The 17,923-nt window shown below is 41.6% G+C and overlaps 2 protein-coding genes across 4 annotated transcripts; one reads left to right on the top strand and one right to left on the bottom strand.

Moving 5' to 3' along the window:
* Nucleotides 1–1,039: 1,039 nt before the first annotated feature.
* Nucleotides 1,040–6,921, bottom strand: bxdc2 (brix domain containing 2). Of its 2 annotated transcripts, XR_013791949.1 has the most exons (11): nucleotides 6,685–6,921; nucleotides 6,194–6,305; nucleotides 5,762–5,805; nucleotides 5,593–5,663; nucleotides 5,458–5,507; nucleotides 5,240–5,313; nucleotides 4,732–4,782; nucleotides 4,003–4,104; nucleotides 3,006–3,134; nucleotides 1,229–1,552; nucleotides 1,040–1,170 (listed from the first exon to the last, which is right to left on the bottom strand). XR_013791949.1 is itself a non-coding variant. In XM_079524764.1 (10 exons), the coding sequence occupies exons 1-10, from the start codon at nucleotides 6,832–6,834 to the stop codon at nucleotides 1,304–1,306; spliced, it is 1,032 nt and encodes a 343-aa protein (XP_079380890.1). In that variant the 5' UTR covers nucleotides 6,835–6,921; the 3' UTR covers nucleotides 1,040–1,303. The 2 variants fall into 2 exon arrangements, 1 of the variants encoding a protein (XP_079380890.1); XM_079524764.1 differs by having other exon boundaries at nucleotides 1,040–1,552.
* Nucleotides 6,922–7,176: 255 nt separating this feature from the next.
* dnajc21 (DnaJ heat shock protein family (Hsp40) member C21) lies at nucleotides 7,177–17,721 on the top strand. Of its 2 annotated transcripts, none has more exons than XM_079524217.1 (12): nucleotides 7,177–7,580; nucleotides 8,179–8,272; nucleotides 8,769–8,898; nucleotides 9,396–9,524; nucleotides 10,840–11,144; nucleotides 11,874–12,040; nucleotides 12,715–12,811; nucleotides 13,665–13,829; nucleotides 14,772–14,820; nucleotides 14,999–15,408; nucleotides 15,669–15,756; nucleotides 16,870–17,721. In XM_079524217.1, the coding sequence occupies exons 1-12, from the start codon at nucleotides 7,484–7,486 to the stop codon at nucleotides 17,029–17,031; spliced, it is 1,893 nt and encodes a 630-aa protein (XP_079380343.1). In that variant the 5' UTR covers nucleotides 7,177–7,483; the 3' UTR covers nucleotides 17,032–17,721. The 2 variants fall into 2 exon arrangements, with proteins under 2 accessions (XP_079380343.1, XP_079380342.1); XM_079524216.1 differs by having other exon boundaries at nucleotides 15,666–15,756.
* The last annotated feature ends 202 nt before the right edge of the window (nucleotides 17,722–17,923 follow it).

Genomic DNA, 17,923 nt, shown 5'->3' with positions numbered 1-17,923 from the left:
GGGGCTCTCAAACTCTTAATTCCAGCTGAAATATTCCTGTTGGTGTGAACTTTTGAAACCAACTTAGTGGGTGAATCTAGTGTCACTTTCTTGCTTTGCAGTCACAGCATCCTGAAAAAGCACTTTAATGAACCTTTATTTTATTTGGGGTTGTATAATCTATGTCCATGTTGAGAAATGCACTGAAATGTAATAAATATATTAGGTGGGCCGTGGAAGGACACAAAAGGTTTCCCTTTTTAGATCTCAACTAGATTGACCTTACAAGGAACACAATTGAAAATGCTCTGCAGCCCTCTGGTCGTGTTAAAGAATACCACAATTTTGTAGTGTATTTTAGGCTGTACGCATGTCACAGCCATTTTCGCATAGAACTAAGCTAAGGCATTACAATGTCAGAACATGATAGTTAACTTCATTTCCATAACAAAGAAAATTAAGTTACACACTCACAGCTGGGTACTTGCGTACTAAAGTATATTAACGATATGTATTCTGAAGCAGTCCGTGACTGGCAAAATACATATCACTGTCAGGCAGAAACCTTGCATGTGGCAGCGGTGGCCGAACGGATAGCGGCGCGGTCTAGATACCGGAAGGTTCCCAGTTCGAACCAGCCGTCCGACACGTTAAAATTACCACCGCTGAAATGCCCTTGAACAAGGCATCAACCACTACGATGAAATGTGTTCTATGAGCAGGGCCTGTCTGGAAACAAGTTCTTGAGCTTAGCCCAGATACCCTGGGTAAATATAGATTTCATTTCATTTCATTTCAATGTAATTTTCTTTGTAAATGAAAGCTCTACTGCCTACTTAATACAAAAGTAGAGCTTGATTTATTTTTTTGCAATAAGGTTATGTCTGAGGGTTTTATAAATATTGAACTTTGACTTTCTATGAAGCCCACATTTATAATGCAGTATGAGTCATAATGATTATGACTCATACTGCATTATAAATGTGGGCTTCATAGAAAGTGTTACCGAACCGATGAACAGTATTTAAGAGCTTGTGGCTAAATTACTACATACATTGTATCCATTGGAACACAGGTTATTTTATTCAATTGTTTTAAACCATACAAGGTTTCCATCCAATACAACAATATGCACACAATGGAAAACACATGCAGCACACACAATGTACATGGATTCATTTCTCTTACAACAACCCAACAGAGTTATGACTACCCTGACATTCTCCTCAGAAGCGTGTCTGAGGTTAACTCGGTCCACTTCCAGACAGATTTATACTTTGGTCAGTTGGTTTTACAACAAAGTCTGTAATCTGGCTTTCATCTCTCAGCGTTTCATCTGCATTCTCTGTCGCTTGAAGACTTTGCGTTTGCTGTTCATCTTCTGGGCCTTGGGCTCCGGCGCTTCCATCTGGATGTGGACGTGCTTCTCCTTGCCGGGTATCAGGAAGACATCAGCTGTAACGTCTTTGTTCAGGTCCTCCTTTGCTTCCGTTTTCCTGGCCTTCTGGAGGTCCTTGACCATCTGCTTCTCGCGCACGCGAGCTGCCGTAGCCAATCGGATCTGGCGACGGTGCTGTGGGGGACATGCGGGTGGGGGTTAAGTTAAAGCCCAATGGATATGATTAGGGGTGCACAATTATGAAATTACATTTTCTTTTAATTATAATTAAATATGACAGATATCCGATTATTTGCAGGGTCATATCTGCCGATACCGATTGACCAGACAGTGGCCTTGTGCTTAAGAGTGTCCGCCCTGAAACTGGGAGGTCGGGGTTAGATCCCCAGCCGGGTCATACCAAAGACTGTAAAAATGGGACCCAATGCCTCCCTGCTTGGCTCTCAGCATCAATGGATTGGGGGTCAAATCAACTAATGATTCCCGAGTGCGGCACAGCTGCGGCTCACCGCTCCAAGAGATGGGTCAAATGCGGAGAACAAATTTGAACTCGTTGATGAATGTTTACATTTATTATTTATTTATTATTTTTGCTGGTGAAAACCGATCAACTAATCTGGATTATTTTGAGACTTTCCGGTACGGCATTTTTATGGCTGATTCCGATTATACAACCGATTATATTGTGCATCCCTAGATATGATATTAGCCAAATTCCAATATGTATACTTACATTCTCTTTTCAATGATTCCTCAGATATGGTTATCAAAACCTTGTGTATGTGATGGGAGTCAGAAGATTTACAATAAACTTGGACCCATTAACCGTTTCCGTACATAGGACGTCGCCACACACTCTCCGTGGTGTTGAACGGATCGATATACTGGCGCTTCATTTCTGCTCCTCATCCGTCTCTCCCGCAAAATATGAACGCTTTTTGGATCATATATCGTATAAACTAAAACGATCGCAATGTAAGCTAGCTATGTAAAGTAAACTTTTTTTTAGTGGATTGTTTCCGGGTCATGGGTTTCCGAGTAAAAGCGGCCATGTCTTTCCGGCACCCCAGAGCTCCTATTTTGAAGGACTTCAGGCACTGATTGTGTTAAGACGTGGAACGCATCTGTGTCAGGGTTAGCCTAACCCCTAACCCACTTTAACCATTATTTTTACACTTTAGATATGAAAAATAGCAGATATACAAGCTTATAGCACGGCACCGAGTGCCACGCTAAGAGCTTGTAGATCTGCTATTTTTGGAAGAATTGTGAAAACCATTCAATCTTTGCTTCTGGGGGTTCCCTGGAACAACCTATTTTCAGATGGGGGTCGGTGGCCAATTACATACTGCAATTTTTGGGGTCCTTGTCTTCTAAATCAAGAGATCAAGATTATATCAGTGGTTCTATTTCATTTGTAGAATATGGTCACCTTGAGTCAAGCAGGGTATTACAGTAATACTTTTATTACCTTGATTATCCATGCAATTAACAACTAGAGGAGTACTCATTATAATATGTCAGGCTAATGAATGTAGTTAACCAAACTATTACATCAAACTCCTGAATTATAATCAGATCATCATAACTTCTTTAATGAGGTGATTGCCATATGATTGGAGCATACCATGTTGGGAGTTTGGAAGTGTGGGTTTTCGTAGAGTGTGGGGCCTCCAAAGCTGCCCTGGAAGATCTTGATTGGGTTCAGAACAAAGCGAGGTCCGATCTCCACCAGAGCAGCATCCTCTTCAATAATCTGGACGTGACAGAGAAAAACAACAAATAACCAACTTGAACCAATATATATTTGACCAATCACCCAGTGATAAAAATCTGCCACTTATTCTACATAAGTGCTACTCAACCCACGGACCCTATAATGTATCTGTAGCCCGTCATTGTTTTGAACAAGATTAAGTATTGTATTGTTTGTTCCAAGAGAAAGTGATATGGCATAGTAGTAGCAGAGTATTAACCACATACTTTGTTCATTACATGTTCTCTTCACATTTTGTGAATTAATCCTCATTTTGTAACTTCATCATTAATCACAATGTTTTTGTTCATTGAGGTTTGGCCTTGTAGATGGAAATGCGGCTTTTAACTCTGTTTCCTTAATTTTTAGACTAGTCGTGTAGTCTGTTACAAAACACTGACATTTTTAATTTGCGGCCCTTGGGACTTTTGGATTTCTGCTGAGTGGCCCTTGAGCCATCTTAAGTTGAGTACATGAACTGGACCAATAATACAAGATGATCATGTGATAATAAAAGATGATCCTGTGGTGTCAAATATAAATGAGATTAATTTCTCTCAACATGGAAAGTGTAGAACCTCATGCTCTTTGCTTAGAGATAGAGGTGAAGTTATGTGGCATTCTTGGAGAAGTACAAGACTGCAATATATCATTCATCAACAAACGAGCAAGATAAACTGATTGCCAGTACATACTACATACATTAAACACTGTTAAAAGATAACGGATTATGATGGAAACAAAGAACACACCTCTCTGCTACACATGTTGGAGCCGTTATTATTGATCTCTTGGCAGATATTGACAATGAACAAGCAAAAGGCATAAATTGATGCCAACAAAAAATAAGTAAAAGTAATTAACTCACCTGGTAGTTTCTAAACCATATCCTGTTGTCTGCTATACTGAATGTGTAGACATGATCGACAAACGGCTGACTCTTAGGATGGTAGTGTGGAGTGGAAAATGTCTACAAACAAGAACACAAAATGAATGAATACCACTTTATTTTTTTCTTCTCCAATCTCCCATACTTTCACCCCTTTCTCCCACATTATGTTATGTCAATTCCAGATTCCCTGTGCTTTCTAGCCTCTTGTCACCGCTACCTCCTACAGTTGGTGGTAGGGAGAGCACAGACAATCACGTCTATCGTGACGTCGAGGCCTCCTCTTTTCATCTGAAAGTTGAGGAGATTCTCCAGGAACATGCTATCCCTCCTAGCGTCCATACCCCACTGACCACCAGGCACCCTGACCAACCAGTAGGAGCCACCCTCCGCTAGGAGGCTAGGGATCATGATTATACCATAAGGTTGCTGTCGGGCAGAAACCGCTTATCTTTTTGTAAATTTGCGCCCTACTTGATCATACTACAGCGTCACACAAAAAAAAGCATCAAAGAAAGTAGCAGATCCGCAATCTGCTCATCGATCTGCTACTTTTGCCTCTCTTTTTTATCCTGAAAAGTAACAGTTTGGACATACAGTATGAGGTTTCCACCAGAGACAATAAATGACCGACGTGTATTACCAAGAGTATAGATTTGTGTATTTGTATAATTTTCATGGCAAACATCTTGCATAGTGAAAACCAACCTGGGTGAAGAGCTCCTTCAGCAAAGCATAGTGTGGCTCCTTGTCAAATTTCTATTAAAGGAAAAAGCAACAAAAAATGACATTGAATGATGCGTCTATTGTATCTATATAACATACAAATATAATATAACAAACAGTACAGTATGTCACATTTCAGATGCAGTATTCAAGCAAAATAGCCAGGATTCTCAATGGTGACCCCCAGTGGTCCCTAGCTAAATGTCTGGGTAAATAGATAGATGGATATGGATAAATAATAGTCATAAGATCAGTAGTGTACAAACTGGAGTGCCTCAAAGAACAAACTAGAATACCAGGTAAACATCCAGGCCTAGTATCTGTCTATGTAATAAAACAAACACTGCAAGTCTAAATAAAGACTAGACAACATCTATCCAGAGATTACAGACCGACATCATACAGCCTACTAGTACACAATATATTCTAGTATTGCTTTTGACTGTGATATTTTAAAGATGTGTGCGTGTGTCCCCGACTGTCCACTCACAGGATCGAAGGAGAGCAGTGGTCTGGATCCTTTAAGGCAGTTCCCCGTCATTTTAAGTTCAGCCATTGTGTGGACTGTGAAACAAAGGATCACATAAATCATGTTTTTTTTTCCCGTTGTTTTTTTACATTTCCTTTCACTCCACGGAATCACTGACAGAAACCTGCTTTTTATGTCGTTTCCAGAGAGAACTTTTTTTTTTTTAAACTGTAACTCACTGTTCTGAACGAGAAACTTTGCTGAAGGTCCATGAGGGGAGTTTGCAATCCTGTAAGAAATTAAAATATTATTTATGCATTGCTTGCTCAAAGATATAAACACCATTTTGTATCAAAATGATCACACACACTCACCACATGTAGAGGTCCATCTTTTTCTTTGCTTCAAAGAACAGGCATTTGTTGCAGTTCTTAATTTCACAAACCTGTGAAGACATCATGTATTATTATAAATAATGTAGAGTTTCAACTTTCAAGCATGCCAAAGATGACAACTGGGACGCCCTAAATTAGGTAAACCCACCTCATTTACGACGAATAGTTTGTCTTTCCTGTCCATTTTTGTATCTGTTAAAGAAAGAGAATTACATCATCACTGCTGGAATAAGTACTCGAGAATGTTACGTACTGTAATTAAAAGTACCAACACAACACAAAGAATCTGCAACCAGTCTGCATTCAAAACTAGTTGAATAAAAGTACAAAAGTATTGGCATAAGAATTCACATGACATAATATGCAGAATGACCCATTTGACAATCAATGGACATTAGTAAATGCATTCATGTTTTCATTATGTTGCAGCTGGTAAAGGTGGTGCTGATTTTAACGTGCTACTGGGTAATTATTATATTAACCTATAATAATAAATCATTATCAGCATACACAATACAAATCTGCAAAGTAACTATGTAATATTGCTTAAGATTTTGTTGACTAAAACTACAACACTCACCTGCTTTGGAGTGAGGCATCATAGTCTTCAAGTCCTGCATCAAGTGTCTGGTCCTGAAGTTGATGCCTCTGGAGGAGAAAATGAGAACTCTTTCCTTGTTTGTCCATTTGCCCTGTTTGGAAAATATGACCACAAGATTCTTTATGTGAAAAGTATACAAGACGTTTAATCAACATTGTAGCCCTTGAAGCAACAATAACAAAATACAAACATAATAATAATTGAGAACAAAGTAGTGAGGTAAATAAATAGCTAAGTAGTCCATTCATTGTCGACACAATGTTGACAAGTAGTAGGAATGAAAGCAACCGGCCTTTGGTTAATTTCAATCGTTCATAAACGTTGTTTTTTTTCTGATAATGTAACAAAATCTACAGAAAAGTGTAGCTCTGGTCCATAGCTCTAATGCCAAAGCACCAGAGCTAAGAAAAGTGTTGCTAACATAAGTCGCAGGTGTTATAAGTTGTAGTAATAGTAGTAGTAATAATCACCCTAGATACTGGCGCCGGGACGATGATGTCATCCTTCTGTTGCTGTTGGGGTTCACTCGGTTGTACATTTCCATTCTGTGACAATTTCACTTTCTTTGCATTTTTCTCAGCAGCTCCTTTTCCTCCACGTTTTCTCTTCATCGCCGCCATGCTGCTTCAGTGCTTCTTCTTGTTGGGCCGGAAGTTTGCCTCGAACAAACACAAAAAACAGACACAGACACGCGTTTACAGCGCCCCCTTGTGCGGCGGAGTTGTATGTTGTAATCAGCGTTGCCGTGTCTATTTGCCGTGTTTATTGTAGTGACGTTGGCATTGGCAATAGCACCCTGAGAATGCATTTTGTGTTGCTGGGTATGATACAACACCTGCGATTAACATATTTGACTAGCTTTAATAATAAAATAATAAAAACAACACTGTTGTGAAAGAGAAATCTACCTTGCAAAAATAACCAGGCAAAAAAGTACCCTATATACCAAACCTCGCGTTGCAAGTCCTCTCGCGAGATTGGTATACACGTTTCACCGCAACAAGCCGCAAGTTGTTTCTTTTGGAAATAATGTTATTATATTTTATACATTATTGATGCATAATAACAGTGCTAATATTTATTTTTGAATATGACGAGTGACGACAGTCCCAGGCATTACAATGGCGTGCTTGTTATAGCTAGATGAGTTGTGATAATAATTTGAATCCAACTTGAACACTGGAAATAATTCCATACAACACCGGCTAGCTACATGCTAACGTGTAGCTGTCATTACATTGGTGGACATTTGGCACACCAGGCATCACCATGAAGTGTCACTATGAGATCCTGGGGGTCAAACGGGACGCGGGTGATGACGAACTCAAGAAAGTCTACAGGAAACTGGCCCTCAGATGGCATCCAGGTATGTTTTAATAATGGCCAAAATAATAGCCCCCCTCCACATGTGGGCTTGTAGATCAGCTATTTTGTATTAATTTGTATATCCACCAGTTAAAACAGGTGTCTTCAAAGTTTTTCAGGCCAAGGGCCCCTTAGGTGTGAGAGCGATGAAGCAGGGACCCTACAGGGACACCCTCAGATATTGATTGATTGATTTATTAACATTACATTTCAAGTACAACTCAATACAAAAACATATTGACTATAGTTTGACAGCACTGTCAGGTGTTGGATTCACATTGATGTCATGATGTGTATTTTCAGAACCACTTAAACTCTCAATACTTGATCAAATCCCTTGCCCTTTTCCCTCATTGAAACCTCATTGCTGAAAATAGCCGATCTACAATGTGAGCTTGTAGATCTGCAAAAAAGGAATTCTATGGTTCAAGTAGTAACTCTGAGGACCCCTCCAGGGGTCCCGGACACCATGTTGAAGACCCCTGATAGAAATGCCAGCCACAGTCATCATGTTCCATTAAATAAGCAGCGGATTGTCACAGACTCACGTTATCTAAAGGTGTTACTAATAGTCCTATCTATGATCTAACTGTTTACAGATAAGAATTTGGACAATGCTGAGGAGGCAGCGGAGCACTTTAAGCTGATTCAGGCAGCCTATGAAGTCCTGAGTGACCCCCAGGAAAGAGCCTGGTGAGTGGGGAGCACCCACTGCTGTGCTGCTGATGGATAATAATAACTATGTCCAGAGTTGTCCACGCAAAGAATCAGAACAATTAGCCTTGGATCAAGACTATCATAGATGTATTTTATCGAGTCTGACTTTTGCTATCGGGTACTGTCTATGATACGAAAGCAAAAGTCAGACTCGATAAAATACACCTATGATAGTCTTGATACAAGGCTGGATAACAAAATAGATGTGAGCATCCACGCTGATGAACGATAACATATGTATTAAACATGTCGAACGCGAGTCATTTCGTTGGAACAACATGACATCCTGTGTATGTGGATGGATTTTGATTGGCTGTTTGTGCCTCTGTCGTTCATGAAATGAATGTCAGTGTAAACTGACAATACGGTTGATTTTGAAGAAGAGGTAGGCTACACGCTACATAATGCAAGGTGTCCAGTATTGCATACACCGGTCCATACAGTTCTTTCATCGTATGTATGGCATTGGCAGGTATGACAACCACAGAGAAGCGTTGCTGAAAGGCAAAGGAGGAGTGAGTGGAGATTATGAAGACGACAGCGTTGACCTGGTCCAGTTCTTCACCGTAACCTGTTACTCTGGCTTTGGAGATGACAAGAAGGTCAGCCGTTGTGTTCATGCTCTGAAATAATTTGCGTCGTTCTATGTGCATGAACTTGAGATGGTTCTTTAAAGATATTTACACTGCTGTTCTGTCTTGAAGGAGAGTATCTGTTTCAACCTGGTGTCCCTATTTTGAGCATGTCATCACTCATCATAGGTGAAAATTATGTTAAATGTGTTAAATGTGTTTTGTGCAGGACATTGCATGAACTAAAACAACCACTCAAATACATGTATGTTGGAATTGCATACACAATTCCAGGAATTATAATTCCTGACATTTGATATATCTTCAGAATAGTTCAAATGAACATTCAGTTCCTTGGACAAAAGAAAGCAGAAAGCAAAAAATAAGGCCAAGGGCATTTTTATGGACTTGGATGGGATTTAAAAGGATTTTATTAATCACTATGACGTTGTTATAACACAAATAGTTGTGACAGTCCTGACATAATGTTTTTCCTGTGTTTTTTTTATCCGACCCGTCCTCATCAGGGCTTCTACATGGTCTACAGAAGCCTGTTTGAGTCCATTGTGAAGGAGGAGATGGAGCACAGCAAAGCAGACGAAGAGGAGGACGAGGAGTTTCCGTCCTTTGGGGATTCTCAGAGTGACTATGATACGGTATTCAGCCAGTGCTTTAAACAAAGTTGTATATAAACATGTTTGTTTATTATTATTTATTTATTTTAATTAATGTTTAAACTTTTGTTTTTATTTATTTATTTATTAACCTTTATTTAACCAGGGAAGAACATTGAGTATGCTCTCTTTTGCAAGGATGCCCTGATTAAAACATAATCACAATGTACAAAAAACAACAACACTATTTTAAATTCAGTGGATATAGTGAACAATATATTTATATCGTAATGCAATTACACAGGGGCTACACAAAACAGCTACAGTCCTTGTATAATGCATCCTCAACTTCAAGTAGTACCCTAAATGTCTCTATAGAGACCAGTTTATCCAGTTTCAGAGAGTTCTGGAGTCTATTCCATTTGTCTGGGGCATAAAAGTTGAAGGCACTCTTCACGGTTCATTTGTGGAGTGAGGAAAAGAGCTATGCAAACACATTCATCATTATCATGTACACGTACAGTATGTATACGTTTGTTTATCGTTTATTTACTAATGGATCCCAAATAGCTGACAACTAATCTTCCTGGGGTCCATAGAAGATACAATAAATACAGTGAAAAATACATTATACAAAAATAAAACTTAACAATAATTGTGCAAAACGGTGTTGCAGGCAATGATCCAGAGATTTCCCAGCTCTATCTAGTAAGTGCAAAAACAGTGCCGTGTCATTAGTCTGACGGCTCATTGTTCCGAAGGTGCATTGGTCCAACTCACACATTACTAACCCTAAACCTAACCACACGCGGAAGCCACGTGTTAGTCTTAACCGGCCACTGGTTAGTATGAACCGCCCAGCGTCCACGTATGTCGAAGCCACATGGGAGTCTTAACCAGCCACGAATGTCTGACTAACGGTATGTCGGAGTTATGGGTAGTCCCTGTTGTCAGACACGCTAGCAAAGTGCTTCTCAAAGCTCTGAAACAGAGATTTCCTGGTTCAACTCATTCACCGCCACCAGGGGGCGCCAAAAGTCCCAGACCGCCACCATATATATCTTTTTTCATCTTAGATATTTTTATTTTTTTCAAAAAAAAAGTCTAAAAACAAAATATTTTGTTTTATTTTTATTTTTTTACCATGTTATAAAACACGAAAAACACGTCCTTGGCGCTCCAGGACATCATGAAAAAGAAGTTAAATAAGTCCTTGGCGACCATTGAGTTAAATGGTGCAGGACTCATAAACCATTATATCATATATGATAACAATGTCAAAAGGTTGTGTTTCCCAGTTGAAACATAGATTTCCCAGTTGACCCGGGGTGGGGCATACTGTATCTCCGTTCCTCAGGTCGTGCACCTGTTCTATGGCTACTGGCAGAGCTTCTGCACCCGCAAGAACTTTGCCTGGAAGGAGGAGTACGACAGCCGCCAGGGCTCCAACCGCTGGGAGAAGAGGGCCATGGAGAAGGAGAACAAGAAGACCCGGGACAAGGCTCGCAAGGAGCGCAACGAGCTGGTGCGCCAGCTGGTGGCCTTCGTGCGCAAGCGCGACCGCAGGGTCCAGGCCCACAAGCTCCTGGTGGAGGAGCAGAACGCCCAGAAGCTCAAGAAGACGGAGGAGCTGCGACGCAAGCAGAAACTCAGCCAGGCCAAGTGAGCGGTAGATTTATTCATTGAACCCCAGCAGCATCCATATTCTAGGTCAGAAACTAGTTAGACTTGTTTATTGAACCCCAGCAGCATCCATATTCTAGGTCTGAAACTAGTTAGACTTGTTTATTGAACCCCAGCAGTATCTATATTCTATATAGATGCTGAATTATATTCTATTGTTTAATTTCCCCTGACTGCCAGCAATGTACCATGGGCAGTTTGGTGACAGGTGTATCCCACTCTTAAGAAAATATAAACACAACCAGATGGCAATCCATTCATGGAGAGTGGAGATTGATAGCATCCACATCCGCTGTGTCTTTCACCAGAAATGGCTAAATCGCAAATTATGTCAAAGCGTGTCTGAGGTCCGTGTAAACATACGGTGGAGATCCGGCATCAAAATCACCGTTACAGCAGCTGTACCCAGTGACTGGGGTCTAACATTCGGCACTTAGGGCTCCATCGAGTATAAAACTATTTAGGTTAGGTTTTTACTTACTTGTGCTTTTCGGCCCCAATGGGGCATACGGCATCGATAGTGTTCCTCCACCTATCACAGTCTTTGGCAACCAGTTGTGCCGTGCCCCACGAGAGACCCATCTCCAGCAGCTCAGCCTCTACACTTATGTGCCAGGTAATGAGGTTAGGTTCTGGCAAGCTGAAAAAGGTCTGACAACAAGAGTTCTGGGATAGGATTGATGATGAATGTATCCATGTGTGTGTCAGACTGGCAGAGGAGTACAAGGAGCAGAGCTGGGCAGCCATGTCTGAACTGGAGAAGGAGCTGCAGCAGATCGAGGCCCAGTACGAAGAGGAGTTTGGAGACGCGACTGAAAGTGAAGAAGAAGACCAGAGTATGGATGCAGTGGACAGCACCCACCCAGAGGAAGGAGGTGTGTGTGTGGAACCCATTAAGAGCTGAGGCCCATTCTAAAAATGTCTTCTAAATCCTAACAGTTTTCTGAAAACATATTTTGCTATATATTAGTGGTGCTCAAACTTTTTCATGTCAAGGAGGACCCCCAACATTTGGCCATGATTTCTTTTTCAAAGATTTGCACACATTTTCACGATTCTTCAAAAAAAGCAGATCAACATGCTTATGCTATGAACACTGAAGGCTCATACATAGTCTGGATTTTCAGTGGTGAGGTGACCACCGAACTACAACATGACGTCACAAGCCGCGGTGAAGAGCAAACCACCGCCACCGCCCCAGCCCTTCTCTCTGTTTTTACTCACCACTGCTCAACGTTATTTCAGCTCCGGTGGTCAGCTCACCACAGGAGCGGTGGTCACCTCACCACCGAAAACCCAGACTATGAATAGGCCTTGAGCCCGATTCACCCTTCATCGCACTGACTACTATGGTGTGGCAACAATGTTGCATGTACTGTAGAAAATAGAAGATCTACATTGCGTGACAGGAGATCACCACACGTCACATTCGTGACAGAAATGGTCAAATCTACCAGCTCACAACGCATCACAAGGCGATGCGTTGTGAGCTTGTAGCTCAGCTATTTTCGCCCGTGTGACACTGGCGCTCAACTATGTGTTTCAACAGATGCAGTGCAGTCGAATGGAAATGATGACGTTATGACCAACTGCTATGATGACCTGTACTGTCCAGCATGTGACAAACTCTTCAAATCTGATAAAGCGTGAGTGTTCAGCTCTCTACACATTTCACCTCACCGGTTGCCACATTTGTTTTACTTTACCAGGTATTATGTTCATACGAGAGAATTAAATCACTTGTCACAGGGTTATTTCCTTACAAGCACGCACGTGTGTGTGTGTGTATATGTGTGTACTCATTACTGTGTTTCTTATTCGTGATGATATTTAAACATTGTGATAGCTGAGACTGTTCAATGTCAGTTGACAAAACCCACAAACAACATCAAAACTTGCTATTGTGACACATGCTGTTGCCTTCCAAAGGAGGGCAGCAGAGTGCTTTGAAGGAGGCACACACTGTCACTCACATTTCTATTCATGGATTGGTGTCACTGGATTATCATTTGAAATTAATATTTCAGTGAAGAAAAAAAAATACTGTTAAAACATTTTTCATGAAATCTGATGAAAATTGCAGCTTGTTTGAAAGCAAACAGATTCTCTCATGCGTGTTTTGAGATTTCCTTCAGAAAGATTGGGATGAGGGACTTTAGAGAGAAACTGTAGGCATGTTCAATCACTTTGTACTGATTGTTTAAAAGCCTCTAACATAAGCATGACAAATATTACATTATATTCTATTACATCTCAGAAGTGAGAGCTACAAGCTCTCGTGAGCTTGTAGATTAGCTGTTTTCACTATTCGACGTGCAAAGAAATATACAGCATGGGGCTTAACTGGTCAAGTCTGCATGCATGCATGTCATAAATATAACATTACAGTGTAATGCTGGGTACATATTTACCTACTACCCGGCCACACCATCACTCATTCTAATTAGAATTATATCTTTTTTTATATCTTCCTTCTTTGTAACTGATTAATTTCTACAGCATGAAGAATCATGAAAAGTCTAAAAAGCACCGGGAGATGGTGACGTTGCTGCGACAACAGCTGAAGGAGGAGGACGAGTCGCTGGGGTTGAACCCTGGAGAGAAACGGGCAGGAGAGGAGGAAGAGGAGGAGGAGGATGAGGAGGAGGACAAACCCAGACAGAAGTACGTAGCTCATATACAACTCAGCATATTGGAATGTACTGTATGTACAGTAGCACATACTCTTCATCCAGGGGGACTCGCCAAATGCTGGAGCAAAGAAAGCTGCATGAACTCTTGTCACTCTAGTCACTCTAGACCTACAAAATGTCTTCTAAACCACGACAGTTTTCTGAAAAAGCTATGTTTCGATATCAGTGGCTCTCAATATTTCATGTCAAGGACCCCAAAAATTATAATTGGCCGCTGACCCCCATCTGAAAATATGTTGTTCCAGGGACCCCCCAGAAACAAAGATATGAGTTAAAAACGTTTGCTGTGAAAGAATATATATTCAAAGATTTGCACACGTTTTCATGATTTTTCAAAAATAGCAGATCTACAAGCTCGTAGCATGGCACTCTGTACCACAAGGGGTGCGCGCACCACAGTTTGGGAACCACTTTGCTAGAGCTAGTCAACCAGCAACAGACTAAACGATCAAGCACATTCAGAATAATTGACTATCGTCTGATGACGATTTAGCCTCTTGGGGCAACGGGACAATAATTTTGAGCGTCCATTGTTGCCGGAAGCTATCCGAACCAAAACTTACTCTATTGTTTACAGTCCCGATTAGCAACTTCAGACAAAAGGAATGGAGTAACCAGTTTATGCCCAGTTAACAGTTTGTCAGACAACAGCAATCGGTTTCGAGACGGTTTTGACTCAATATTGTATTTCGGGAAATAGTTAATCTGATGTTGATGCTACTGTATATCATTAACTAATTTAGCCGGGGACCTCCTGGAACCTCCTCAGGGCCCCTGGCGGTCCCCGGACCGCGGACCCCACTCTGAGAACAACTGGACTAAATAACATACTTGTTATGAATATGACACAGACGGCTACCACGTTGTCGTAATTATGATTGAAAACATGACCCCATGTCATCGGTGTCCCCAGGCTTTCCAAAAAGCAGAAGAAGAAAAAGCGACAGCAGAAAGCAGCACATGTGAGTATTGTCTGTTTCGGCAAACTGATACAAACACTATATACAGTACAATCTATATGATCATGATCTACCCATAAAATGGATCAGTACCGTAGGTGGCATGTGTTAAGTTTGGGAGTTCCCATATAATGTACAGTTGTTAAACAGTTTGTGTTATGTTTATCAAACGGCCTCAAAGACACCGGAGGAAGCGGAGAATGAGGAGAAGCCAGAGCTTCATGATGACTCGAAACGTCCAGACAGCCCTCCTCCAGTGCAGACACACAGCCCTCCTCCAGCGCAGACAGACAGCCCTCCTCCAGCGCAGACAGACAGCCCTCCTCCAGCGCAGACAGACAGCCCTCCTCCAGCGCAGACAGACAGCCCTCCTCCAGCGCAGGCACACAGCCCTCCTCCAGCGCAGACAGACAGCCCTCCTCCAGCGCAGACAGACAGCCCTCCTCCAGCGCAGGCACACAGCCCCTCTCCAGTGCAGGCACACAGCCCCTCTCCAGTGCAGACAGACAGCACGCCTCTACCACAGACGGGCAGCAGTGAAGATGCCTCTGAGAGGCTTGAGGAGCAGGGAGACGACATAGAAGCAAAGAGGTGGGTCTGCTTTCTCCTAATTCCTAAACTGTTTTTAGAGCCACTTTCAACAAAAGGATAAACTAGCTAGGTTAAAGGGTGGATTGTACATGAAAGCTGAATTTTGACTTGACTTTTGTATTGTGCTTCTTCTCAGCTTTATTTTGTTTTAATTTGTATTATGAGCAGCTTATGCCAGACAGTTATTGAAGTTGTTTTAAGTGTACTACTACCCATTATTGTTGTTGTACAAATAAGCTAAACTGTGTGTGTCGTAGCAGTTCAGGGAAGACGAAGGGAAAGAAGGGAGGCGGAAAAGAAACCAAGAAGAACGTGAAGCCTCACGCAGGAGGAGAGGTAACATCTGAGGTAACCAGACAGCAGATGCCACAACTCTTTTCACATTTTCACAATATTAATAAGATAATAGCAATTCTATTTGAAGTAAAGAAAGTGTGCCAATTAAAGGCTGAAGAGCCTTTAATTGGCACACTTTCTTTACTTCAAATATTTATCCCAAGAGTTTTGGAACCCATTTTTTTCACCCAGTGTCAATTATCTAATGCAGTGGTTCCCAAACTGGTGCGTGCACCCCTTGTGCGCTGGCTCCTTCTAGGGGGTGCGCGACATGAAAAGGCTAATGGTGGTGCTATGATTTTATTTTAAATATACTAACATATTATGCCAATATATGGCAAGTATATGCAGAATATAGCCTATGCTGCATATAAATGCCATATTCAGGTTCATATATGTGCATATATGTGGATAAATAGGAAATGTATGTCTATATAGCAATATGCAATTTATATTTCCATGTCGGGGGGTGTGTCAGCTAGGTCAGGAGGTAACATGGCCAAAAAGGTTTGGGAACCGCTGATCTAATGTAATCCTGGGCGCTACACTCCCTCTGCCAACCTGGGGAGAGCAGCGGACTGACCTCATGCTTCCTTCTATGCACGAGGAGTCCAAGCCACTTCTTTTCACCTGACGGGGGGGGGGGGGGGGTTTCCCCGGCTGGACGTAGCGCGTGGAAGGAACACGTTATTCCAACCAGTTCCTTTCAACTCCTTCAGGCGCCCCGGCTGGCCAGGGGGAGGCAGTTTAGGACACCAGGATTACAGTAAACTATTTGTTTTGTGAGGGTACCTACCCTAACTCGTTGCATTACTCTTTTGACAACTGCCGCTGGACAAGAATAACATTTTCAACTGCAAAAGAAAGTGTTTAAAATAGTGACATCACTATTTTAGTCGCATAGTAAAATAGTGACAATAGTTTAAAAGACATTACACCCCCCCGTCATAACTGTGCTGAAGCTTAATGTTTTCCCATATAAAAAACAAAAAATCATGTTGCTAGCAACATCTAAAATGACACGGATGCTTTCCCGGTTTTTCCCCCCCATGAGATTTGAATCTCATGTGTATTATGTCATTGGGTGTATTATTATTATTATTAACGAATCATTTCCCGTTCCAGAGGGAAGGCAGTATGCGCTGCGTGACCTGTAACAACGAGTTTCCCACGAGGAACAAGCTGTTTGACCACCTGAAGACCAGCGGTCATTCCATGCCCCTCTCCTCCAGTGCTGCTACCCACACCGCCTCCAAGAGCAAGAAAGACAAGAAGAAGAACAGGTAGTCAAGGAAGCGGCACGACCAGCGGGACATTATGGCAGGAAAGTGACGGATGAGTCTTCTTACCCGAGGAGGACAACGCCTAATTTGTTGGTTCTCAACCTTTTTTAATTTCAACGACCCCCTATAACCCTTGAGTCTGCAAATGGAACCATACGGGTGGTTTACAGGTGGTCCATTTGGTCACACAGGATCCACTTGGAACCCCCTCAAGGAACCCTGATGGTCCCTGGACCCCACATCGAGAACTCCTGGCCTAATCTATGCTCTGAAAGTTTAAGCTCCGGAAATAGCCGATCAACAAGCTCACACGACGTGCCATGGCGATCTTATGACGATGTATAAATCATGCCTAAGAAGGGGCTTTGAGGATGTTTTCAACTGTTTAACATGTTCACAGACTTGTCTGTAAATACTTAAACTATCTATTATGTATGTATGCTACAAAACATTAATTATGTCCAGTGTTTTGGCAGTGTGTTTGAGTGGGAAGATACATTGTCGTTTTTATTTTATTTCTTCCTAGACTCACTCCTGTGTTCAGCTGAAATTGTGAACGTCCCAGGCACTGTGCACACAATCATTTTGTCTTGGTTCATAAGTAACATTAGTTGAAAAAGCAATACAGGAGTTGTCTTCACAATAAAATCATGACTGTGGTTTTCCATTTCTGTTAGAAGATTGACTTTTACAGCTTACTGTTCCTAAATGTCTGGCTTGAACATCTTGGTTTAGGCTTCAAGAGTGTTTGGATCAATACTCTAAGTGTTCCAGATGACGGTTTTTAGTGACGCTCAGGTGGTTTGGGTTTGTGATGAAAAGGAATGTAGAAGAATATCTCACGATATGTTAAAAACCGTGGAAGAGTTGTGAAGGTTATCCTTTCCTTTTATACA

The sequence above is a fragment of the Electrona antarctica genome, assembly GCF_951216825.1.
Source record: "Electrona antarctica genome assembly, chromosome: 16".
Taxonomy (NCBI): Eukaryota; Metazoa; Chordata; class Actinopteri; order Myctophiformes; family Myctophidae; genus Electrona; species Electrona antarctica.
Note: the sequence above shows the minus strand (reverse complement) of the source record. Positions and strands in the feature narration are given on the sequence as shown.

Bases quoted from the DNA above. Each gene is read 5' to 3' on its own strand.
- bxdc2 (XM_079524764.1), bottom strand. From the start codon at position 6,834: ATGGCGGCGATGAAGAGAAAACGTGGAGGAAAAGGAGCTGCTGAGAAA. The intron at 5,314-5,457 runs GTGAGTTACAGT...TTTGTTTCACAG, and splicing joins AAAGTTTCTCGTTCAGAACA to TCCACACAATGGCTGAACTT. The intron at 1,553-3,005 runs GTATGCTCCAAT...TGTCCCCCACAG, and splicing joins ACTTCCAAACTCCCAACATG to CACCGTCGCCAGATCCGATT.
- dnajc21 (XM_079524216.1), top strand. From the start codon at position 7,484: ATGAAGTGTCACTATGAGATCCTGGGGGTCAAACGGGACGCGGGTGAT. The intron at 7,581-8,178 runs GTATGTTTTAAT...AACTGTTTACAG, and splicing joins GGCCCTCAGATGGCATCCAG to ATAAGAATTTGGACAATGCT. The intron at 8,899-9,395 runs GTCAGCCGTTGT...CGTCCTCATCAG, and splicing joins GCTTTGGAGATGACAAGAAG to GGCTTCTACATGGTCTACAG.